Source organism: Macaca thibetana, chromosome 5, assembly GCF_024542745.1.
Source record: "Macaca thibetana thibetana isolate TM-01 chromosome 5, ASM2454274v1, whole genome shotgun sequence".
Classification (NCBI taxonomy): domain Eukaryota; kingdom Metazoa; phylum Chordata; class Mammalia; order Primates; family Cercopithecidae; genus Macaca; species Macaca thibetana.
This window is the reverse complement of record NC_065582.1, coordinates 80,314,066-80,340,865: the sequence shown is the minus strand read 5'-3', so window position 1 is coordinate 80,340,865 and position 26,800 is coordinate 80,314,066. Positions and strand designations below refer to the sequence as shown.

The following is a 26,800-nucleotide window of genomic DNA, read 5'->3' as shown; positions in this document are numbered from 1 at the left end:
ACATTAGTGTTAATGATTATGAATCTCTAGTATTGCCATTCTGCCTGATGGCGTGGTTTTAAAATGGCCCCTTGTTTTACATTTAAGCAATTTCTCTAGTTATTTTTCAACTTATAGAAACAAATCTAAGTATATCTGAGACAATTTTTGTGAACTGAAGTAGAGCCTTTAATTTTAAATCTCCTTTATACTAAAGTCATTCCTGAGTATTAGCAATTGTTACTGGATGAATTTCCTTTATGAAATTTGTACTTCATTTAGATATCATATTGTTTTCGAAGTAATTCTAAAACATTGAGTTGAATGTCTGAATGATTTTTCAGAACCTTAGATTAGTTGGGCCACATTTGGTTCTAATAATACAATCAAAACATTCATATTTAAATGAACCTTGGCCGGGTGCAGTGGCTCACACCTGTAATCCCAGCACTTTGGGAGACTGGGGAGACTGAGGGAGGTGGATCACCTGAGGTCAGGAGTTCAAGACCAGCCTGACCAATATGGTGAAACCCCATCTCTACTAAAAATACAAAAATTAGCTGGGTGTGGTCGTGGGTGCCTGTAGCCCCAGCTACTCGGGAGGCTGAGGCAGGAGAATTGGTTCAACCTGGGTGGCGGAGTTTGCAGTAAGCCAAGATGGCGCCACTGTACTCTCAGCCTGGGCGACAGAGCGAGACTCTGTCTCAAAAAAAAGAAAAAAAAAAAAAAAAGTAAATGAACCTTAAGAGACAATGAAAGCTAAAATCCTGTTTTCAAAAATTAGGAATACAATCTAATCTGTTCTGCTGTCTTTCTTATAGGAATAATTTATGATGTTATTGTTGAACCTCCAAGTGTTGGCTCTATGACTGATGAACATGGGCATCAGAGGCCAGTAGCTTTCTTGGCCTACAGGTAAAAGATACCTTTTTGAATGATTTGGTGGTGGGAAAGGTTGCTGGGGTATGCCTGCAACCTTTGGGATCCATCTATATTTAGACAACCGCTGTTTAAAAATGCTGAATTCTGAAATGGCAGAAAGTGAGTCAACAACAAGAGTATATTATTTATTAAGAAATAAGGTATTTCATAATGATTGATGTATCACGAATTTACAGTGGGGTGTCAGTTTAAACTATATTTGTAGATTGTTCTAGGGGTCAGCGAACTATAGCTGCTTTTTTTTTTCCCCAAAAAAAGTTTTATTGGAGGTAAACATGCCCATGTGTTTGTATATGATCTATGGGCTGTTTTCAAGCTACAGTGGCTGAGTTGAATAAGTATGACACAAACCATATAGCCTGCAAGCCTAAGATATTTACTATATGGGTATTTAAGAAAATATTTTTGGACTATACCCTGGTCTATACCATTAAATAACAAAAATATTTTTGAGACTTGAGGGTTCTGTTCCAGCAGTGAAACCCCATTCCAGTGTGGTTTTGTTCACCTAAACAATGTTTATATTGCTTTCTAAAATTTACTTAATAAATGTCTACCTAAACATGGCTATATGTTTCTATTTGCAGTAATGCTATTTATGCATAGAATATTTCTGGAAAGATTTATTGTTATTCTCTGTGGATGGGAGTTAATGACAGGTTGATGGTAGAGAGGTTTTTTATAGTACCCTCTTTCACGCTGTTTGAATTTTGAACGTGATGCATATATTGTGTTTTCAATGAAAACAATTGACCAAAAAAAAAAAAAAAACCCTCTTTACATATGCCTATGTGTAAATCATCCCTTTAACGAGAAATTTTCTTTTTGAGGTCCCTGAACTATGAGAATTTGATAAAAGCTCTGTATCCTTGGAAAAATCACACACGCGCGCACACACACACACACACACACACACTTTTACATATAATTATAGGGGTTTGTAGCTCACTGAAGTTCTTACGGGGCTCATGGAGCCTTATTTAAGAACACTTTCTTTTTAAAATATTTCCATTTGAAACAGGAAGTTTATTATTAACATAAAACTTCAAGAAACACATCTCACCAATTCAAAATTAGTTTGAAATTGATAGTAGAAATTTAAATAGCATAACTTCTTTTAAAAAAGCTAACTTAGACTGGGTGCGTGGCTCACGCCTGTAATCCCAGCACTTTGGGAGGCCGAGGTGGGCGGATCACGAGGTCAGGAGATTGAGACTATCCTGGCTAACCCGGTGAAACCCCATCTTCACTAAAAATACAAAAAATTAACCAGGCGTGATGGCACTCACCTGTAGTCCCAGCGACTCAGGAGGCCGAGGTAGGAGAATTGCTTGAATCTGGGAGGTGGAGGATGCAGTGAGCCGAGATCGCGCCACTGCACTGCAGACTGGGCAGCAGAGCAAGGCTCTGTCTCAAAAAAAAAAAAAAAGCTAAGCTGAAGTTCTGGGTAAAGCATTCATATACATAAAATATGAGCATTTTACATAAATGGTTGTGTTAATTGAGGTGTTATAACTTTTTTTGAATGTGAGTTCCATGAAGACAAAAATTTTTGTCTGTTTTATTCATTGTTGTATCTCCCAGAACCTAAAACAGTGCTTACTACCTAATAGACTCAATAAATATTTGTTGAATGGACAGATGAATATCCAGAGGTATAGTGAAATAGTTGTAAGGGTAAGAATAAGAAATACAGCACAAAAATGTTTTAGCACAAAACGGAGATAGGAATTTCAACTTAGGGAAACATTTCTATTTATTATCTTCCTATGGTCATTCTTTTCTTTTCCAGAGTAAATGGACAATATATTATGGAAGGACTTGCATCCAGCTTCTTATTTACAATGGGAGGTTTAGGTTTCATAATCCTGGACCGATCGAATGCACCAAATATCCCAAAACTCAATAGATTTCTTCTTCTGTTCATTGGATTCGTCTGTGTCCTACTGAGTTTTTTCATGGCTAGAGTATTCATGAGAATGAAACTGCCGTAAGTTATTTGTGTAATCAGCAACTTATGTTGCAAAGTGGTAAAATGATTACCTGGAAAACGTAGTCATGGGAGATTTAATTTAACTTTCATTTACATGGGTGAAAAATCCAGAAACCAAATATATTTGTGACTTGGTCAGGTTATAGCTATAGTTAATAAAAATTGAAACTAATAGATCTTCTTAGTTGTTATCCCCATGAATGTTCATGAGAAAATTTAGTTACTTTGTCCTGGCATCAATGACTGAAGATAGTCATTGTTTCTTTCTTTTTTTTTTTTTTGAGACTGAGTTTCACTCTTGTTGCCTAGGCTGGAAATGCAATGGCACGATCTTGGCTCACTGCAACCTCTGCCTCCCGGGTTCAAGTGATTCTCCTGCCTCAGGCTTCTGAGTAGCCGGAATTACAGGCACGCACCATAGCACCCAGCTATTTTTTGTATTTTCAGTAGAGATGGGGTTTCACATTGACCAGGCTGGTCTTGAAGTCCTGACCTCAGGTGATCCTCCTGCCTCCCAAAGTGCTGGGATTATAGGCATGAGCCACCGCGCCCTGCTATTATTATTTCTTTAAAATGCCTTTTGGCTAATCTGTAACACAGGATTCCATTAGTATTAATGGTAGGGAATAGCTTCAAATCACTCATTGTTACTGTTCTTTGAATATTGGTGGGAAGAAATTATGCTGTGAATGGGAAAGGAGAATTATTGCCCTTCAAAAAGATAGGAAAAGGATGTTTATATATTTGCGTGTGTGTGTGTTTAATGTGTATTTAAAGATTATTTTGATTCAGAAAACTTTTCAATATCTTTAGAAGAAAAATAAAATGGTTAATGGCATCTTTCATAATTCTGTTTATGATTATTTGAAATGTGAACAAATATCACATTTCCATATATACTGATTTAATCTATGGATGCATTAGTAACTACAGTAATGACAGGAAATTTGGCAAGCATACCGCAAAGATTAGCTCTTAGTATTTTATTTTTTTGGAACTGTGTTAAACATCAAGTGTCAACTATATTGATTTCTTAGTGTGTTTGAATTTTACAAATTCACTTGTTCTGTGACTTAACCTGTCCATTGTCTGTAACATCCCTGGGGTAGAATGGGCAAAAGTACTTATCCCACAATCGTCGTGTTCCCATTTTAGTCCTGGTGGGATGGGAGGGACAGCATGAAGGTCTTTGTCAGCTGAATATCTGTGTGGCCATCCAGCTGCCTCAGTTTCCTCTGGCAGCAGCTCCTTTTTTTTTTTTTGAGACGGAGTCTAGCATTGTTGCCCAGGCTGGAGTGCAGTGGTGCAATCTCGGCTCACTGCAACCTCCACCTCCCAGATTCAAGTGATTCTCCTGCCCTCAGCCTCCCAAGTAGCTGGGATTACAGGCGCCCGCCACCACGCCTGGCTAATTTTTTTGTATTTTTAGTAGAGACAAGGTTTCACTATGTTGGCCAGGCTATTCTGGAATGCTTGACCTCATAATCCACCTGCCTCAGCCTCTCACAGTGCTGGGATTATAGGCGTGAGCCACTGCGCCCATGCAGCAGCTCTTATTTTCATTTGGGGAAGGCATTTCTGGCCATTGGCTAAGTTGTATGAAGACTAAGGTACTCCAGCTTCTTTTTATTCTTTGTTTTTTGCTCCTAATAGCAGTAAGTCACCATAGCCTGGTAAGGTATACTGGTATAGAAAAGACTGAAGTTTTCATTAGCAGAGCAAGAAAAGAGGAGACTCCCAGATAGTATAAAGAGGTTATTGAAAGGCTCATGCCTGTAATCCCAGCACTTTGGGAGGCCGAGGCGGGTAGATCACGAGGTCAGGAGATCAAGACCATCCTGGCTAAAACGGTGAAACCCTGTCTCTACTAAAAATACAAAAAACTAGCTGGGCGTGGTGGCAGGTGCCTGTAATCCCAGCTACTCGGGAGGCTGAGGCAGGAGAATGGCGGGAACCCAGGAGGCGGAGCTTGCAGTGAGCTGAGATCGTGCCACTGCACTCCAGCCTGGGCAACAGAGCGAGACTCTGTCTCAAAAAAACAGAAAATTAACAACCTAAACAAAAGAAACCTTTGGAGGCATGTGTCAGAACAGAGAAAGTGTCCTGGTTTTGCTTATAGAATCAGATTTGTTCTCATTCTACCTACTGTTTTCATTCTACGTAGTGTTTTCCTTCTTTATAGTTTTAGGTCCTCTTCCTAGGAATGAGTCTATTAAGAAAATAGGTGTTTATCTTTTAGCTCTGGCATTTGACTTTCAGGATAATAGAGCTATCTCCTACTGACAGAAAAGCTTTGACAAGCGTTTAATACTCGGGATTTCTTTCATCTTACTTTTGCAATCATTTATGTGAACATTGGTCTTCCTATCCACATTCTATAGGCTAGTGTGTAACACTGTTGACTAAATCCAAACTTCAGGCTAGGGAAAAAGGGTATACTTTCTGGGTTTCAGTTGTGGATTATGTTTAGATCTAATCAAAACAGGACAGTGGTCCAAACAGAAAATTGCTACTTTCTGTATCTTGTTATGCAACTAAATCTAATATTTGAATTTTTAAGATGAATTTATGGCTCCCTTTGTGTTATCATTTCTCATTTGCAGCTCCTAATGCCTGGTATCTTGGGTATGGAGTGGGGAGAGATAATGGACAGTTTTATGTAAGACATGGAAGTAATGATACTACCTTTCCCGGAATATTTGCAGGCCCCATAGGAGATGATGAGCAAGGACTATTGTCCTGTATTACACACAACAGGGTGTGGTTACTATCCCAGCAAGGAAAGGGTGTATCTTTCTTCTTTCACGCAAATTATCTATGATGACCTAACAGTTTGATAGTAGTGAGTGGAAAAACCACAGCAATAAAAAAGATGTCAAAAAAACACCAATAGCCACTGGTTTTTCCAAATCAACTAAGTTTCTGGCATCTGAGATAAGGATGGCTGTATCATAAGGTGTACCATGATAACCTCCAGGGTGGAATTCTTTTTTACAAAGATGTTACTTTTAGCAAGAGATGCCTTTGAAAAGGAGAAAACAGTAGCACTGAAATAGTATTACTGGTTCTGTTTTCTGATTTATGCTTTTTTGAGACCTGATGTTCCCCCATTGATATAATTTTACTAATTAAAACATGTTTTATTTGATGTTTTGACTTTTAAGAAACGTGGATGCTAATAAAATAAATGACTGTTGGCCAGGTGCAGTGGCTCTGGCCTGTGATCCCAGCATTTTGGGAGGCCGAGGTGTGCAGATCACTTGAGGTTAGGATTCAAGACCAACCTGGCCAACATGGTGAAACCCAGTCTCTACTAAAAAATAAAAAAATTAGCTGGGTGTGGTGGTACACGCCTGTAATTCCAGCTGTTTGGGAAGCTGAGGCACGAAAATTGCTTGAACCCAGGAGGCAGAGGTTGCAGTGAGTCTAGATTGTGCCACTGCATTCCAGGCTGGGTGACAGAGTGGGACTCCATCTCAAAAAAAAGAAAAAAAAAAAGAAAGACTGTTTATTAACTTTGCACACATAGCCGTACATTTAAAAGGAAAAAATTAAACCGTAGTCCCTAATATTTTTATTAGTACAGTCTCAAAGGAGTAGTTTTCATTGCAAAAATGAAAATGTTCTAATATAATTTATGAGGTAACGTATGTTAAATCATGTATGTATGCATCCGTATGTTTGCTGCATTTTAAATATACATAGACTCAAAGAAAATGATGTTCGGTTACCAAGTAGAAGACTGGTATAAGTTTGAACTTGGTTCTTCTGAAAAATAATGAATCTTCATTAGATTGTCTTTAGCCTCCACTCTTATGGCGTGGTCTCGACTTACTACTACCTCTGCCTCCCAGGTTCAAGCGATTCTCCTGCCTCAGACTCCCAAGTAGCTGGGATTACAGGCATGCCCCACCACGCCAGGCTAATTTTTGTATTTTTGGTAGAGACGAGGTTTCACCATGTTGGCCAGGCTGGTCTCGAACTCCTGACCTCAAGTGATCTGCCTGCCTTGGCCTCCCAAAGTGCTGGAATTATAGGTGTGAGCCACCAAAAGCAGAATCTTAAAAAAAAATAAAAATAAAAGGTGGCCTGTGGTGGCATGGTAATGCCCTAAAATCAGGCAAGGTGTTCAATTGGAGATGGAGGGATGGGTTCCTACATTCAGGCAAATTTGTTATAAAGCTGTATAAAACTAGTTGAAATAGAGTCTATCATATAATTGAGGACAAAAGACCTGCCTTATTTCAGCTGGCAAAAATGGCTTTTTAGCAGTTTCACCTAGTGTTTATTAAGCTTGAGAAGAAAAGCTAAGGAGCTTCTGGATAAATCCTGCGATCATGAGATCAGTTCAGAAAACAAGTTCTCTTAAAGGGAGAAAGGAGTAAAAAATATGAATGTAATAATATTTAAACTAACATCATTTAGAGAATGATATGATGCATGTATGTGATTCCATGTAATTGAAAATACATAAATACTAAAACATTGTATTCGTTTTTGACAGACCTCTTTCTAAAGTGTTTGTTGTATTACATGTTAACACTCACATTTGTATGTGGCAAATATTTATTATTTGATAACTATTATTTGCTGGACACTGTGAGATTAAGCATAATTTAACCTTCTCCACTGAGGGTCATTTTACCTTTCTGTTATGCATAGTACTACTATTCAGTTTTGTTGATTTCACTGACCTGTCACTTCTCGTGGCGATCAGTATATACCTATTGTAATTTCATCCTTTCTCTCTTCTTCTTTTCAGTTTGCTGGTTATTCTATGACTTGAGGGAATAGATAGCCTAGCTATTAATTGCCTTTTAAATCAGTCCTGGCTGAAGGAGAGCTTAATGGCTTGGCTTTGTAACCATACTTTCAGATGTTTGAGAGTCTCTTTCATTTCCTTCCAGATTTGGAGCTGTATTTTAGAGAATTAAGACTGTAGAGAAACTGGCAGCTGGATTGTTTCAGTGGCTAAAAAGCTTATATCCAAAGTTCATTTTTAGCAAATAAGGGAGGTAATTCATTCTAAAGAAACAAAACATTTGTACAGCTGCTGAGGACAGTGTGTAGTAGAGAGGGTGAGGAATTTGGAGTCCAGTTTCGGCCTGCCAGTTAATAGCTCTGAGACTTTGGATTAGTTCTGTGAACTCTCTTGGCCTCAGGTTCCAAACCTGTTAAATGAAGTATAATAATATACCTTGGGGAGTTACAGTCGTCAAGATTAAATGAGAAGGTGTGCTCTGAAGCATAATGTAAGTGTTAATCAATGTCAGTGGTTTCATTCTAAAGATAGAGTCCTAAAAATTCTATGTCTCAAGTTAGATGATGGCCACAGTTTCAAAAATAAATGAATAAACCATTACTGTTTTTGTTTTCTTTTGTTTTGAGATGGAGTCTTGCTCTGTTGCCCAGGCTGGAGTGCAGTGGCGCGATCTTGGCTCACTGCAAACTCTGCCTCCCGGGTTCACGCCATTTTCCTGCCTCAACCTCCCTGGTAGCTGGGACTACAGACGCCCGCCACCACGTCCAGCTCATTTTTTGTATTTTTAGTAGAGACGGGGTTTCACTGTGTTAGCCAGGATGGTCTCGATCTCCTGACCTCATGATCCGCCTGCCTTGGCCTCCCAGAGTGCTAGGATTACAGGCGTGAGCCACCGTGCCCGGCCTGAATAAACCATTACTGTTTCTAAAAGAAGAAAGTGAAGTTTCCATTTCTAGGAACATTGGAGTAGGTAGTAGACAAGGCATGAGGAGACTTGTGTTTTAATGCCGATTCTGTTCTTTTCTGGTCTTGTGATTTTGAGCAAAGCACTTAATTGCTGTCACACTCTTCAACTGTAAAATGAGACTAATCCTTGTTTCACACACCTTTTTAAGATTGTTGCAAGGGTTAAATGCAATAATGAATGTGGTAGTGTTTTGAGAAATTTCTGTTAGTGCTAACCTAGCACAGTGCTTGCCTTAATATACAGAGGCACTAAGTGATTATTGAAATCATAGCCTTAAAGATTAAATAGAAGGGCCTTCATGGTGACTTCTGTCTCTAGTTGGTTTTTGAGTACTTGATTTACTTTTTATTGTATTTCTCTACAGTTTTACTTATGTAAAATTCTCACAGGCCTGAATATAAGATTATGAAATTTCTGGGTCCTGAGAGGGGGCTAAATGTTTGAGTATATATTATAGTTAGTGTATTTCAACAATTTTATTTTTATTTCCTACCAAGAAGTATAGTAATGTATTTGTTCTTCTTTTCTTTTTTCTAACATGGTATCTTTATAGCATTATAATATTTCTTAGTATCTCCAAAATTGTCCTTAAGGTAAAACTGTTTTAAGTTTGGCAACTTTGAACAGGACATGTCTATTTAAATATTCTTTTCTATCTAAATATAGGTTGACAAGCATAGGTCACCCACTGGTTACAAGGAAGGATACCATAATATATAGCTGTATTAAGAGATAGAGTACAAAGTATATATTCGTATATAGGTATATGCAAATGATGAGAAGTTACTCCTAATGAGTCCTTAGTACCCTTGTTTCATAGTGTAAGCTAGCTGTTGGGTAACTTCTACTATAGAGTGTAAATATTAGTGGATGCTTGCTTGAACCTTTTTTTTTTTTTTTCTTGTGAAGCTTATGTTTTAAAGTATCCTTTTTGTGACACATCAGGCATTATAGTAGCAAATTTATGTAAGGTCTTTAAAGTCAATGTATATATCCAAAGAACCTTTTAATTTTTAATTTTTTTTCTTTTTTTCTTCCTTTCTTTTTTTTTTTTTTTTTTTTTTGCGGGGGACAAAGTCTGGCTCTGTTGCCAGGCTGGAGTGCAGTGGCACGATCTCGGCTCACTGCAACCTCCACCTCCCGGGTTCAAGCAATTCTCCTGCCTCAGCGTCCTGAGTAACTGGGACTATAGGCATGCACTACCACACCCAGCTAATTTTTGTACTTTTAGTAGAAACGGGGTTTCACCATGTTGGCCAGGATGGTCTCAATCTCTTAATCTCGTGATCCACTCACCTTGGCCTCCCAAAGTGCTGGGATTACAGGCGTGAGCCACTGTGCCCAGCCAAACCTTTTTATTTTTAAATTTTTGTTCAGTTTTGGATTTGGGAGGAGGTGAGAAGTATTGGGTTGTAAAGGTGGTTGTGTTAGATGAAAGTTCTCTTTATTCAGAGTGTGGATTGGCCAGGCTGATATAGCAGAAAGAAAAGAGTGTATGAGTTCTAGGTTGATTGCATTAGCTGAACATAAGTCTAAGTCATACAGGGAGTCAAGTGAGTTCAGTAGCTGAAAAGGAGGAAAGTCACATTCTTGAGTGTTTGCTGTGTGCCAAGCACTGGAGGAGACCTAAGTATTATCAAGTAGTTTATAAATCCTACGTTACCAGTGAAGAAACTTGGGACTCTAAAAATAGCAGCTAACATTTGTCAAGTGCATATAACTATGAGTAGCAAGTACTGTATGAGTAGATTCTGTTATAATCCTTAAAACTCTTTGAGGTAACTCCATTTTACAGATGAGGAAACTGAGTGAGGTTTGCCAGGCTCACGCAGTGAGTGGTAGAAGCAAGGTCAAAAGGAGAGGTGTTCTGAAGCTGTCAGTGAGTGTAGGGTGTTGTAAACCACCCCCGCTTTGTGTGTGTGTGTGTGTGTGTGTGTGTGTGTGTGTGTGTGTGTGTGTGTGAGATGGAGTTTCACTCTCTTCGCCCAGGCTGGAGTGCAGTGGCGCAATCTTGGCTCACTGCAACCTCCACCTCCTGGGTTCAAGCAATTCTCCTGCCTCAGCCTCCCAAGTAGCTGGGATTACAGGCGTCTGCTAGCACGCCCAGCTAATTTTTGTAGTTTTAGTAGAGGTGGGGTTTTGCCATGTTGACCAGGCTGGTTTCAAACTCCTGACCTGGTGCTCCACCTGCTTCAGCTTCCCAAAGTGCTGGGATTACAGGTGTGAGCTACCATGCCCGGCCCAGTAAACCCTTTCTTAATGTGGATACTTGTACATAATTTTTCCATTTTTTTTCCTGATCCTGTAGATTCTTAATTAATAATAGACTTTAAGGGTTTATTGCCAAAGGAAAGGTTTGGAACTTTTATGACACCAGATTTAATGCTTTAATTTAAAGGGGATTTCAGGGCCTAACTTACACATTTAATAAAAGGATCTCCTGTTTGACCAGCATGAAGTTTGACCTTACCAGCAGGTACAGCTAAAGCTCCTAACTGTTATCCAGACTTTTCCTAAAGTATTAGAGGTTCAGGGGCAGATGTTTGTACACACTTTTTTGAAGTCTCAAAGGCTCACCTCCCAGTTCTAAATAGCTTCTGATTTTCCCACTTCTCTTCTGGTAATACTAGAGTTTTTAGAAATCCAAACCAATTTCTTTCCATAAAAAACAGTTTGATTTTTGTCGCACTTCTGAGAGCCCAAAATAGATTGATTCTGACTCTTAACTTTAACTTTTAGATATCATTTTCTTTTCTTTACTTCCTTTTCTTATTCTGTGTTGTTTAGCACATTGCTTTGTAACTTTAAGAGGGAAGGGCCAGGCGCAGTGGCTCACACCTGTAATCCCAGCACTTTGGGAGGCCAAGGTGGATGGATTACCTAAGCGTGGACGTTTGAGACTAGCCTGGCCAAGACAGTGAAACCCCGTCTCTACTAAAAATAGAAAAAGTTAGCTGGGTGTGGTGGCGGGCGCCTGTAATCACAGCTACTTGGGAGGCTGAGGCAGGAGAATTGCTTGAACCCGGGAAGCTGGGGTTGCAGTGAGCTGAGATTGTGCCATTGCACTCCAGCCTGGGCAACAAGAGCAAAACTCCATCTCAAAAAAAACAAAAAAACAAAAAACTTTGCCGGGCTTCACGCCTGTAATCCCTGTAATCCCAGCACTTTGGAAGGCCAAGGCAGGCAGATCACCTGAAGTCAGGAGTTCCAGACCAACCTGACCAACATGGTGAAACCCCATCTCTATAAAAAATACAAAAGTTAGCCAGGCGTGGTGGCGTGCGCCTGTAATCCCAGCTACTTGGGAGGCTGAGGCAGGAGAACCACTTGAACCTGGGAAGCGGAGGTTGCAGTGAGCTGAGATCACACCATTGCACTCCAGCCTGGGCAACAAGAGCAAAACTCCGTCTCAAAAAAAAAAAAAAAGAAAAAGAGGGAAGGATAGTAGAACTGAGGCTCAGTAATTTATTTGGATATTGGGGTGAGGGGGGCAAGATATGAAGTAAGGACCATAATGAAGAACATGGAGTTATATTTTTGGATTGTTATTTTATATCATAGAATTTGTTTTGGCATTTTGAAATAGTATAATAATAATATAAAAACAATTCTTTTCACTTTTTGTGCTGATAATTGTATTTCTGCAGGGGCTATCTGATGGGTTAGAGTGCCTTTGAGAAGAAATCAGTGGATACTGGATTTGCTCCTGTCAATGAAGTTTTAAAGGCTGTACCAATCCTCCAGTATGACATGTGGAAAAGAATGAAGAGCAGCAGTAAAAGAAATATCTAGTGAAAAAACAGGAAGCGTATTGAAGCTTGCACTAGAATTTCTTCTTGATATTAAAGAGACAAGTTTATCACAGTATTTTTTTTTTCCTGCTGACCTATTGCTATACCAACAATGTTGAGTGGCATTTTCTTTTTAGTTTTTCATTTCTTAAAGAAAATATACTCCATATCTACAACTATAATATCAAATAAAGTGATTGTTTTTTACAACCCCCTTAACATTTTTTGGAGATGACATTTCTGATTTTCAGAAATTAACATAAAATCCAGAAGCAAGATTCCATAAGCTGAGAACTGTGGACAGCTGATCAGCTTTACCTGTGGTGCTTTGCCTTTAACTAGAGTGTGTGATGGTAGATTATTTCAGATATGTATGTAAGACTGTTTCCTGAACAATAAGAGGAATGAAAGGAGCAGAAATAAATACTTTTTCTAATTAATACCTTTCATGTTTGTTTTTTAACTGACAGTGTTAAGTTTTTGGTCTATTAATCATTCGTTCCCATCTTATGACTTTCTGTAGCTACTTTGGTAGCCTAAGATTTCAAAATATGATTGGCAGGATGCCTTGAGAGTTAGCATCTTTATATCCTTGTAAATATTCAAGCACAGGCTGCATATCTGTGTCAGAGTTGTCAATGTGAATGTGCTGGATGAGCACACGTAAAAACATCTCTGGACCAATCTGGTCTTAATTTCCTTTATGCAGGCCTTTCAGTTCTTTCTGGCTGGCCATGGGCTTCACTTCTCTGATGACTCAATTCATTCTTTCCTAAGATCTTTAAGTTTATAGTGAAATTTTCTCTCAAGTGAGCTTTTTTCCTGCTTATTCCAAGGCTGATTTAATTATAACAATTCTTTAAGTAAAAAAAGACTTACTTATTCAAAAAGTTCTGAGTACCTCTTTCATGCTAGGCAGCACTGAGAATGTCATGGTGAGTAAAATGAATAGACTGTGCCCTCATAGAGCTTACATTCTTGTGGGGAAATCAGTCAGCATACTTAAAATGTTTTAAACTGTCAGATACTAATAAATTCAACAAAGGGGAAAAAAGCAAGGCAAGTGAAGGTCTGTATTATAGAGAATAATGAGAGAGATGGAGAAAAAGGGTTGCCATATTCCAAAGCCTTGAGAGAGGAAAACAGTACCTGTATGTACTTAGGTACTTATCAGCTTAAAAGGCTTGATTCAATAGTAATAACTTTTTTTTTTTTTTGGTCATTTGCTGTATTTTAAAACCTTGTTCGAACTAGGTGGACAGGAAGTAACTCATAGGTGATTATGGCTTTAAAAGTCTGCTTTTTGTCATATTGATTGAGTAGTGAACAGTTCCTATTTAAGTACCATAAGATGGTGCTGTTGTTTTTTTCTGTTTCAAAGCTCTTAAGGCTTTTCAGGGAATAATAAATGTATATTTACCAAATAAAGTGAAATATATTTAAAATAATTATATTTTAAAATATAATCAATAATATAAACTTGTAAATCAATGTGTAAAGTGTGTTGCTGGTAAAAGTACAATGATTATGTGAAGAAACAATCATTGTACTAGGTTTAAAATGTTTTGGGGACATGAAACCAAAATGTCACAGTCTGAGGGAAAGCCTGCCAAGCATTAACATGAAAGAGGTTAAATAGGTGAGAGAGTAAATTTACAGACTAAATTGGAAATAAATAAATCTTTGATTTTGTCACAGGAAAGATACCCCAGGGAGAGGCTACTAAAGTGTAGCTAGAAGTGCAAAATGTTTTAGTAGAGCATAACTCCAGCAAAAGGAGAAGGAAGGGTGCAGAATTATGGGAAACTGTTAGACAGTGATGCAGAGTTGACAAAGCTGCTGTCAGCCCAGTGGGAGCTCCGGAGCAGAGACTCCCTGTTAGAGTGGTATGTTGGGCAGAAATGGGTAGACTACGGTCCCACCGCATTGTTAGGTCATTGGCTGGGGATCACCTCACCTGGCTAGAAAGTTGAGGTAGACTTTCTGAGTTACTGACACAGCCAGTAACTGGGGGCTATCAGCTAGCCACAGCTGGGTAGCGAGTCCTTTCTTGAGGGGAGATCTGAGCAGCACATCTCTGCCAAAAATTTATAAAGAAAACATCCTATTTATAGAATTAAAATGAAATCCTATATAATTCGCTTAGAATGATTATACTGTGATTATTTACTTGAATTGCAAAGTCAGAAGTAACTTAGGTGCTCAGTAAATGGTACATTTCTGAAAGGTGAAGTTGGAAGAAAAATATTCTTTTTGCTTGAATGTTGCTCTGAATAGCAGAGCAGTTGTTTCCATTATATGCTGCTATTTTCTGGTGCAGAAGATCAGTCTTTGAACATAGTAATAAGAAATATACATTTATTTATTCAAAGGAAGTCATGTGCCAGATGCTGGATTACATCTGAATGAGCAAGAAAAATACAGCATCTGTCCAGGTACTTACAGTCTGCTGAATACACACAAATAGGCGCAAATTCTCTTTGTTGTGGGAGCAACACCTAAACCCAGATTTGAGGTAAGGGAAGGCTGTAGTTTGTTGTTGGAACAATGAGTTACTAGTCTGCTTAAAAGTTTCGAGCACTGATACACGTTTGTCCAAATCTTTTACTCATTTTTCTTACATACTAAGACTTAATTGCAAGGAAGAGAAACTCAAGCTATCTTAAAGAGGATAATATGTTAGGATACTGGAGAATCATGATACTAAAGACAAGCATGCAGCAGGGAGTACTAGAATGGGGAATGTACTGGAAGGACTCTTGTTCATTTCTGATATATTGTATGGGTCTGTGTAGTGCTTTCCTCCCTATAAAACTGGTCACTTCCAGTTCAGAGTGGTGAGAATCGTGACTGCTAACCTATCTTGATTATTATGCTTGACGCCTTCAGCCACCACAGAGGAAATTTCCTTGAATCCGTAACAGACTCAAAGTCCAAAAGTGCCAGAGAAAAGACTAGTTGACCAGTTTGGTTGATGTATTTACCTAGAGTGTTCTTACATGTTGGAAAATACATTCAAAGAGTTGGGTTAGGTTGTTGGCTTGTGCTTCAAGGTCTGAACAGTGGAAACATTAATATGCACTAAGGGATGATAGTACTTGCTTTTCACCATATTTTTTATTTCTTGTAACACCGGTAAATTTGCTAAGATGCTTTCTTCATACACCATGTATGTCTTTGTTTTTTGTTTTGTTTTTTTTTTAATATCATGGATACATAATGATTGTACATATTTACGGGGTCAATGTGATATTTTGATACAAGCATACAATGCATAATGATCAAATCAGGGTAACTGGGGTATCCATTACCTCATGTATTTATCATTTCTTTGCATTAGGAACCTTCCAATTCCACCCTTTTAGTTACTTTGAAATATATGATAAATTATTATTCACTATAGTCACCCTATTGTGCTACAGAACACTAGAGCCATCCTTTTATCTAATGTATTAATTGAAAAAGGTATCATTTTAAAATCATTAGAATTTTTTTTTTTTTTTAGATGGAGTCTCACTTGCCACCCAGGCTGGAATTCAGTGGCACGACCTCAGCTCACTGCAACCTCCACCTCCCAGATTCAAGTGATTCTCCTGCCTCAGCCTCCCAAGTAGCTGGGGTTACAGGCACATGACATCACGCCCTGCTAATTTTTGTATTTTTAGTAGAGATGGGGTTTCACCACATTGGCCAGGCTGGTCTCGAACTTCTGACCTCAAGTGATCCACCCGCCTTGGCCTCCCAAAGTGCTGGGATTACAGGCATGAGCCACCACACCCAGCCAAATTATTAGAATTTTAAGTAATTCAAATTGGAATGATTCCAATAATAGAATTAACTAAATGTAAAGTAAACAGTGCTACCATCTCAAGTAGCAAATATAATTGCATTATGTGGTATCTGTCTAATAGAGTAGCTGCTGGCTACATATGGCTATTGAGTATTGGAAAGGGAGCTAGTCTGAATTGAGATGTGCTGTAAGTATGAAATGCATGTTGGATTTTAAAGACTTCATATCAAAAAGTAAAATATCTCTTTATGTAGATTACAAGTTGAAATTTTTGTGTATATTTAGTTAAATATCAAAATTAATTTCATCTTTTTATCTTTTTAAATGTAGCTACTGGAAAAGTTTAAAATTAACATATGTGGCTTGCTTATTTCTGTTGGACAGCACTAGTGTAGACCAATGGGTCTCAAACAGAGTAGAGAGTTTATTAACACACAGATTACTGGGCCCTACAAATTTATATAGAAAACCTATGATAAAGAAATACTGGTCCAGGCGCAGTGGCTCAGCCTATAATCCTAGCACTTTGGGAGGCTGAGGCGGGTGGATTGCCTGAGCTAAGGAGTTCGAGACCAGCCTGAGCAACACGGTGAAGCCCCGTCTTTACTAAAATACAAAAAATTAGCCAAGCGTGGCAGCATACGCCTGTAGTCCCAGGTACTTGGGAGGCTGAGGCAGGAGAATTGCTGGAACCCAGGAGGAGGAGTTGCAATGAGCTGAGATCGCGCCACAGCACTCCAACCTGGACAACAGAGTGAGACTGCATCTCAAAACAAAAAAAAAGAAATACTGGCCTGGCATGGTGGATCACACCTATAATCCCAGCACTTTGGGAGACAGAGGGAGGTGGGCGGATCACTTGAGGTCAGGAGTTTGAGACCAACCTAGACAATATGATGAAACCCTGTCTCTACTGAAAATACAAAATTTAGCTGGTGTGGTGGCACGTGCCCGTAATCCCAGCTACTCGGGAAGCTGAGGTAGAAGAATCACTTGAACCCGGGAGGTGGAGGTTGCAGTGAGCAGAGATCACACCACTATACTCCAGCCTGGGTGACAGAGTGGACTCTGTCTGAAAAAAAAAAAAAAAAAAAAAGAAATGCTGTTTATAGAATTAAAATGGAGAAAACCTATATATTTTGCTTAGAAAGATTATACTATATTTGTTAATGTTTATTTGAATTGTTAAGTGTGAAGTAACTGTTTCTGATTCAGCAGGTCTGGATGAGGTCTGAGAATCTGCATTTCTGAGAAGTTCCCAGGTGGTACTGATGCTGCTGATCCAAGGACCACATTTTAAGAACCACTGCTTTAGACTAGGGGTTAGCAAGCATTTTCTAAGTAGGGCCAGATAGTAAGTGTTAGGCTTTGTGGGCAATACAGTCTCTGTCCCAACTACTCAACTCTGCTGTAGTAATATAAAACAGAAGAGGCCAGAGGATACATAAGCAAATGAGTGTAGCTGTGTTCCAATAAAATTTTATGGATGGATAATAACATTTTATTTTTATTTATTTTTATTATTATTATTTTTAATGAGACAGTCTCATTCTGTCACCCAGGCTGGAGTGCAGTGGCATGATCTTATTGGCTCACTGCAACCTTTGCTTCCTGAGTTCAAGCAATCTTCCCACCTCAGCCTCCTGAATAGCTGGGACTACAGGTGTGCACCACCACTCCTGGCTAATTTTTTTTTTTTTTAGTAGAGACAGGGTTTCACCTTGTCCAGGCTGGTCTCAGAGTCCCGACCTCAAGCGATTCGCCCACCTTGGCCTCCCAAGTGTTGGGATTACAGGCATGACACACTGTGCCCGGCTGAAATTTGAATTTTATATTTCATGAAATATTCTTTTGATTTTTAAAACATAAAAACAATTCTTAGCTTAAGAGCCATATCAAAAAAAAAAAAAAAAAAAAAGCCTATCCCTGCTCTAGAATACAATTGTAAAGGGAAGTGGGTGGCTAGAATAACGAGGCTATTCTTGAAACCACGTTGGCTTGCACTGGGGATTTTGAAACCAAACCAGAGAAAAGTGGTTGGTATTAATTTACTGGAGAGGTATTCATTAACTGTCTTCAGGTATCATAAAGACTGTCATGCAGTTCATTCTCTGTCATTCTAGAGAGCGAATCCTAAGAAAGTTATACTTTTATAGAATAGAGAGAGAGTATTTGAAACAATTAGTGCTTCTTCAAAATGAAATGCATAAAGGGCATAAGCAAGTAATTCTTAAAAGACAAAACACATGAAAATATATTTAGTGTTTACTCACATACTGAGTGCAAATTGGTATAATCTCTTTAGAAGACAATGACAATGTATTAAGTCTTGAAAATATGTATGCCTTTTGTCCTAGCGATTTCCATTTGTAAGAATTTATCTCCCCTGAGATAACCAGGGATATGCATGAAGATGTACATACAAGGGTGTTCACTGTAATGTTTCTTAAAAATAGCAAAAATGAAAGCATACCAAATGATCAGTGATAGGGGAATAGATAAACCATATTGAATAGAATATTATATCACCATTAATTATTTTATAGAGGAATATTTAATAAAGTAGTAACTATTCATGATACATTCAATGAAAAAAAATTGGGTGAGATTCCATTTTTGTTAAAGAAAAAAAGTAAGGCCAGGTGCAGTGGCCCCTACCTGTAATCCCAGCACTTTGGGAGGCCGAGGCGGGTGGATCACTTGAGGTCAGGTGTTTGAGACCAGCCTACTAAAAATACAAAAATTAGCTGGGTGTGGTAGTGTGCACCTGTAATCCCAGCTATTAGGGAGGCTGAGGCAGGAGAATCATCTGGAACCAGGAGGTGGAGGTTGCAGTGAGCCAAGATTGTGCCACTGCACTCCAGCCTGGGCAACAGAGGGAGACCTTGTCTCAAAAAAGAAAAGAAAAGGAAAGAAAGTAAATGTGTGCATTAAAAAATGACTGGAAAGACTTCTGACATTTGCGTATAACAGAGTAAGACCCTATTCAATGACTTCCTTATAGCAAACAACTATAAAATTGGAATGTAATACAAAAAGCAACTTCTCAAAGCTCTGAAGAGTGAGAAGATTCTGCTGAGGAGTACAAACAGGGAAGAAGGGAGGACAGGAGCTAAATGAAGTAAATTTTCTTGGCCTACTGCAATTAGCATAATGTGTGAATAAGAAGAAATACTAGTGACCAGGGTAACTATGGCTGCTGAAGAGAGTGGGGGACTCCTGAAAGGATATGCTTAAATTTTATCTAACCACATTCTGACTGATCTCTGAACCACACATGCACAAAATAGATTCAAAGCAGCTCAGAGAGTAAAGATGCAAATTAAGACGAACTGTCACCGAAGAAACAAAGTTTCCATTCAAGTCCAACATAGATAATTCCTGCTAAAGCAAAACAAACGTCTGTCATAAAAAATAAGAATCTTAACAAATGAGCATTAGTAATGTCTAGAACAAATCCAAAATTACTATACAAAATAAAAGAAACTGGAGCACATCATTATTATTTTTTGGAGACAGAGTCTTGCTCTATCGCCCAGACTGGAGTGCAATGGCATGATCTCAGCTCACTGCAACCTCCACCTCCCACGTTCTAACGGTTCTCCTGCCTCAGCCTTCCAAGTAGCTAAGATTTCAGGTGCCTGATGCCACGCCCAGCTAATTTTTATGATTTTAGTACAGATGGGGTTTCACCATGTTGCCCAGGCCGATCTCGAACTCCTGAGCTCAGGCAATCCACCTGCCTTGGCCTCCCAAAGTGCTAGGATTATAGGCGTTAACCACCATGCCCAGCCAAAAGGGAATACATTCTTAAGAGAAAAGAAAACCAACTGAAATAGACCCTGAGATGAACAAGATAACTGGAATTAACAGATCAGGTTTTTATTTTTTGGTTTTTAAAATTATTTTATTTTATTTTTTTGAGATAGGATCTCACTCTGTCACCCAGACTGGGGTGCAGTGGCATAATCATGGCTCACTGAAGCCTCAACTTCCCACCTCAGCCTCCAGAGTATCTGGGACTACATGGTCGCACTACCATGCCCAACTAAGTTTTTGTATTTTTAGTAGAGATGGGGTTTTGCCATATTGCCCGGGCTGACAGACAAGGATTTTTAAACAGATAATGTAACTGTATTCAACATAGTAAAGTGAAATATGCTAAACAATGGGAATAAAAAAGAAATCTCAGCAGAGAAACACACATATTAAAGAGTTAACTGAAAAACCTATGTTCTGTGCTCCCAGAGGTGAAAAAAAAGAAAAATCTAGAACTGAAAAATAAAATCTCTGAGGCAAAAATTCACTGGATGGACTTAGCTAAGTGGAGACGACAAAGGAACGAGCAAATGAACTTGAAAATAAATCAGTAGAAATTATCCAAGATGAAGAACACAAAAAAAATTAAAGAACAGAGCTTCTGGAACCTTTAGGTAGTATCAAATGGTGTAACATAACTGGGATCCCATAAAGTGAGAGGAAAGAGCATATGTTGGAAAAAAAAGTTGAAGAAACAGTGGCTGAAAATTTCTCAAATTTGACGAAAGTTAGAAATTTACAGATAAAAGATGTTCAATAAACACAAACCAGAATAAACATTAAGAAATTCATGCCAAGACAGATCTCGTAGGCAGACTGTGGAAAGCCAGAGATAAATAGTAAATCTTGAAAACAGCAAGATAAAAACATTATTTATTTTATATATTGGAGAACAGCGTTTGACCTCTCACCAGAAACTATGGAGCACAAAATAGACTGGCACAACATATTTAAAGTGCTTTGTATGTGGGGGCTTGGGGGTAGAGGTGAGGGTGGGGAAGTTGCTTAACCCAGAATTCTATAACCAATGAAAATTTTCTTTAAGACTGAAGATGAAATACAATTTTCAAATGAAAGAAAACAAAAAATGTGTCCAAAGACCTGCACTAAAAGAAAAAAGCTTTTCAGACTGAAAGGAAATGATGCAAATGGAGATTTAGATCCTTATAAAACAATGGAGGGTGTCAAATGGTGGATATATGGATCAATGCAAAAGGCTTTTAAATTTTTTTCCTAATTTCTTTTTAATACATACAACTTTATACTAAGAATAACAACTGTATCTTGTGGGGTTTATAATGTACATAGCTATAATAAACATGATAGCATAATGATTAGAGATGGGGTATGGGCCTACAGTTGCAAGGTTGTATTATAGTACATAATATATAATATATATTATATATATATATGTATTTTTTTGAGACAAAGTCTCACTCTGTCATCCAGGCTGGAGTACACTGGCGTGACCTCAGCTCACTGCAACCTTTGTCTCCTGGGATCAGATGATTCTGATGCCTCAGCTTCCTGAGTAACTGGGATTACAGGTGCACACCACCATGTCCATCTAATTTTTGTATTTTTAGTAGAGACTAGGTTTTGCCGTGTTGGCCAGGCTGGTCTCAAACTCCTGACCTCAAGTGATATGCCTGCCTTGGCCTCCCAAGTGATGGAATTACAAATATGAGCCACTGTGCCCAGCCTCACGTTGCAAAATTGAGAAGAGGCAGGAAAGGAGGAACAGAAACGAAAAACAGAGGAGACAAATAGAAAACAATAAAATGGTGGGCTCAAACAACCATATCCGTACTTGTATTAAATGTTATGGGACTAAACACTTTAATTGAAAGGTTAAGATTGTCGGGATGGATGAACACACATATACATAATTTTATGCTGTTTATGAGAGACTTACTTTTCATATAAAGACACAGCTCAAAATAAATGGGAAAGGAGATATACTATGCAAACAGTAGCACTAGAAGGTTGTACTGACTATACTAATGTCTACTAAAATGTATTTCAAAACAAAAAGTATCCCCAGAGAAAAAAATGTGTATTTCAATTTCATAATGTCAAAAGAGTGAATTTAGCAATAAGACATTACAATAATAGATTTGTATGCACCTAATAACAGACCTTCACCATATGCAAAGAAAAATGGACAAAATTAGAGAGTGAAGCAGTTTCAGAGTTGAATATTTTTACATTTTCTATTTAGAAATTGATAGAACAACAGGACAAGTAATTAACAGGAACCTAGAAGACCTGAATCACACTATCAACCACCTTGATTCAACTTACATTTTCAAAACTCTACACCCAACAATGGGTGTGCACATTCTTTTTTTTGAAGTGCACATCATATGTTTACCATGATAGTCCATAAGATTGGCCTTAAAGAAGTTGTAATACATTTGAAATGATTGAAAAAAGTTAATCTACATGAGGATGGACAAATAGGTCAGTAAAACAGAAGAGAGTCCAAAAATTGATGCACACATATATGACCCATCGACTTGGTAGAAGTTCCAAGGCAATTCAGTGAGGAACAAATAGTTTTTTTTTTTAGACAGAGTCTCTCTCTGTTGCCCAGGCTGGAGTGCAGTGGCATGATCTCAGCTCACCGAAACCTCTACCTCCTGGGTTCAAGTGATTCTCCTGCCTCAGCCTTCTGAGTAGCTGGGATTACAGGCATCCACTACCATGCCCAGCTAATTTTTGTATTTTTAGTAGAGATGGCGTTTTGCCATGTTGGCCAGGCTGGTCTCGAACTCCTGACCTCAGGCGACCCGCCCACCTTGGCCTCCCAAAGTGCTGGGATTACAGGTGTGAGTCACCGCCCCCAGGAGGAATAGCCTTTTTAACAAATGGTGCTGGGGCAATTGGATAACCATATGCAAAAAAAGAAAAAAAAAAGCTTCAACCCTTACCTCACCATATACAAAACTTCATGAATTACATGGATCACAGACTTTAATATAAAAGCCTGAATCATAATACTTCTAGAAGAAAACATGGATGAAAAATGTAGTGACCTTGGGCTTGGCAAAGATTTTTAAATATGATACACAAAAGCATAAGCTATAAATGAAAAGAACATCAATCAACTAGACTGGATCAAAATTAAAAACTTTTGCTTTTCAAAAGATACTATTAAGAGAATTAAAAAGCAAGCCTTAGCCTGTTGGAAGATACTTCCAAAATATTTATCTGACAAATGACTTGTATCTAGTTGTATATCGTTGTGGGGTGGGGTTTGGGGAGCAGAGTGGGAGGTATGAGAGGGAGGAGTGACAAAAGGTCATAAGGAAACTTTTTTGGATGATGGATATTTTCATTATATTTTACTTTTTTAAAAACATGTAGGCTACCTTGGTAGTTTATGAAGGAAATCAATAGTATTAAAAATTGGATGTAAAGAATGGATACCATCAGATACCCATGGATGAAGAGAATGGGAAGACGCTCATTAAGATCAATTGAACAGGATGCCTCAGGGCATTACCAGGGCCCCAACTCCTTCCAGTGGCTAAAAATGCAAAGAAAAAGATGGAAGGGAGGGAGGGAGGGAAGGAAGGAAGGAAGGAAGGAAGGAAGGAAGGAAGGAAGGAAGGAAGGAAGGAAGGAAGGAAGGAAGGAAGGAAGGAAGGAAGGAAGGAAGGAAGGAAGGAATGAATTATAATGCTTAAATTATACTTACAAATTATTTTTCCTGAAATAAGAGATTTGAAACTATTTTGAAAGATCATGTAGTAACTGGAAAAACTGACCCAAAATGATGGACTCCAAGATATATCTTAATAAAATTATTTTAAACTTTTAAAATTCAGGGAATATTGCAGACATATGCCAAAGATTATCCCTCCATATGCCAAGCTTTTCATTAACTGGACTAAAGGTTACAAGTGTAGTACTAGGATCCTCTCCTGAGTGGACACAGGCCCAACTGCCTTTTAACCAAGAGAGGTTGGTTCTGTCTGTGAGGAGGCACTGAAAACATTACTGGGCTGATCAGTGCCCCTCAGCTGGCTTTCTAGATGACAAAAATTCTTTTTAATTCACATAGTCTACCAGTCTGTGGGACTTGAAAACAGCCAAGGGAACTCTAGGGAGATAAAAAATGGTCTTGTCTTGACACAGCTTATCAAAGAGCAAAACTCTGGGCTCTATTTATAAAGTATAGTACTCCATCAATGTAGTTATCATAAGTATCATAAGTAAAGTTAAGGAACGTGCCTATGACGTACCATTTCAAGTGAAGACCAGCTATAACTTCGCATATATATTCATCAGTGAGTATAGATTTTAAAAATAGGATGCCAGACGGCATCTTTTCCTGAATTTATTAACAATGGTGTTGCAAGTGCTCTTTTGTGAGCCCAGCGCTACATCACCAAGGACATACCTAGCAAGGAAGTGAGGGTAATATTTTTCTGTTTAATGTTTCATAATTTTGGCCTTTTAAAATGTCTGACTTGAAAATAAATCAGTCATATTCAAGATTAATCTATACAACATGTTTTACAGTATTTTTAAGTTTGTATTTTCAAATTTAATTAATTGACAAATAAAAATTGTATATTGTATATATCTACAGTGTACAACATGATGTGCATGTGTGTATATATATATATACACACATTGTGGAATGGCTATACAAGTTAATTAATGTGTGAATTACCTCACATATTTACCTTTTGTTTTGGTGAAAACACTTAAAATCTACTCTCAGCAATTTTCAAGTATACAATATATCATTATTAACTATATTCACCACGATGTTGAATAGATCTCTTGAACTTATTCCTCCTGCCTAACTGAAATTTTGTGCTCTTTGACCAACATCTCCCCAATTCCCCCCACTCTCCAGCCTCTAGTAACCACCATTTTACTGTTCAACTTTCTAGATTCCACATTATATGTTCATTATCTTGATTGTGGCATGGTTTCCAGAACAAAGGTCAAACTTACCAGATTGCACATCTTAAATACATGTAGTTTATTTATTTAGTTATTTACTTATTTATTTATTTAAGACAGGGTCTCACTCAGTTGCCCAAGCTGGGGTGCAGTGGTGTGTTCACGGCTCTCACTGCAGCCTCCATCTTCTGGGCTCAAGTGATCCTCCCACCTCAGCCTCCCGAGTAGCTGGGACTATAGGTGAGCACCACTACACTTGGCTGATTTTTTGCATTTTTTAGTAGAGATGAGATCTCCCTACGTTGCCCAGGCTGGACTGGGCCTCCTAGCCTCAAGTGATCCTCCCACCTCAACCTCCCAAAGTGCTGGGATTACAGGTCGTGGCTCACTAGGCCTGGCCCAAATATGTGTAGTTTAAAATAAAAATGTCAATTATATCTTAAAGCTGTTTTTAAAACGTCAAGTTTTTTGTTTATTTTATTGTATTTTATTTTTTGTTTGTTTGTTTTGTTTTTGAGACGGAATCTCGCTCTGTCGCCCAGGCTGGAGTGCAGTGGCATGATCTCAGCTCACTGCAAGCTCCGTCTCCTGGGTTCACACCATTCTCCTGTCTCAGCCTCCCGAGTAACTGGGACTACAGGTGCCTGCCACCACGTCCAGCTAATCTTTTGTATTTTTTTTTCAGTAGAGATGGGGTTTCACCGTGTTAGCCAGGATGACTTCGATCTCCTGATCTCGTGATCCGCTCACCTTGGCCTCCCAAAGTGCTGGGACTACAGGCGTGAGCCACGTGCCTGGCCTAAAAAGTCAAGTTTTTAATAGGGCATACCCTTGACTATAAACTTCTACTTCTTCCTTCCTCTTTGCCCATCCCTCAGTCCTGCTGCACCCAGTGGTCTAGCTACCTCTTTACAAGATTACCCGAAGTCCACTTGTTATCAAGTTTATGGAATTTAGTTCAGATAATTTGTTATAAGATATACAAGAAAATTCAAATTCTAATTTTATTAGCCAAAATGAGGTGTGCTCTAACTACTGTTGGCATTACCAGTGATGGGAACTTCCTTACCTCTCAAGGCAGCCCATTCCATCTTCAGATCACTTTGTCTTTTAGAAAGGTATTTTTTTGTTTTAGTTAATTGGTTTTGGTTCCACCCTTGTGTCTATACAGAACATACTTAGCCACACACCATAATGACAGACAGCGTTTCGAATATTAAAAGCCTGTCGTGTGCCTCCATTTTTCTCAGGTTAGCCATTTCTAGTTTTTCAGGCTCAGAAACGTGAGGTCTGGTTCCTTTATGATCACTCTTGCCTAACTGCACTCTAGGTTGTCTATGTTAATTTGAAAATAAAGTCCCCAAAAGAATATGCACTGCTCTTGGAAAGCTTATGCTTAGACCGGTATAGCCATTTTGGTGGCTAAATACTTCTCCTAATCTATTAACCAATTAGACTTGGATTTGTATGCCACCTTTGCCAGTTACCAGCTGTTTCACCTTTAGCAAGTTAAATATTATCCGAGCCTCATTTTCCTCTTGGTAAAATGAAGATAACAATACCTACCCCATAGGGATGTTCTGATAATTAAATGAGATAATGCACAACCTCTGGAACATATGAGGTGCTCCACAAACGTTACTTCTCCACTTATCTGTAGTTATTTTCCCCCTCACACCCTATATTTTTTTCAATGCATAATTGTACATTCTCCTCTGGGGATGGAAGTGGTATAAATGTGCATACATTGGCAGGTGTGATAAATATAGTTGCATCATGGAATGTCTGCTTTTATTTCTATGTTCATTGAAAACAGTGTTTTTATGATTTATGT

The 26,800-nt window shown here is 38.5% G+C and overlaps 2 protein-coding genes across 4 annotated transcripts in view; both read left to right on the top strand.

Annotated features, from left to right (window-relative positions):
• The window catches only part of OSTC (oligosaccharyltransferase complex non-catalytic subunit), a 148,978-nt gene extending 136,104 nt beyond the window's left edge, over nucleotides 1–12,874 (top strand). For 2 of the 3 annotated variants that reach the window (XM_050791052.1, XM_050791051.1), the window contains 3 exons: nucleotides 801–894; nucleotides 2,714–2,911; nucleotides 12,291–12,874. In XM_050791052.1, coding sequence (XP_050647009.1) covers nucleotides 801–894; nucleotides 2,714–2,911; nucleotides 12,291–12,309 — 311 coding nt within the window. In that variant the 3' untranslated portion in view covers nucleotides 12,310–12,874. The remainder of the gene's footprint in view (nucleotides 1–800; nucleotides 895–2,713; nucleotides 2,912–12,290) is intronic. The other variant, XM_050791053.1, reaches the window with a different exon arrangement.
• The window catches only part of MCUB (mitochondrial calcium uniporter dominant negative subunit beta), a 1,088,652-nt gene that overhangs the window by 75,616 nt on the left and 986,236 nt on the right, over nucleotides 1–26,800 (top strand). The window lies entirely within an intron of this gene.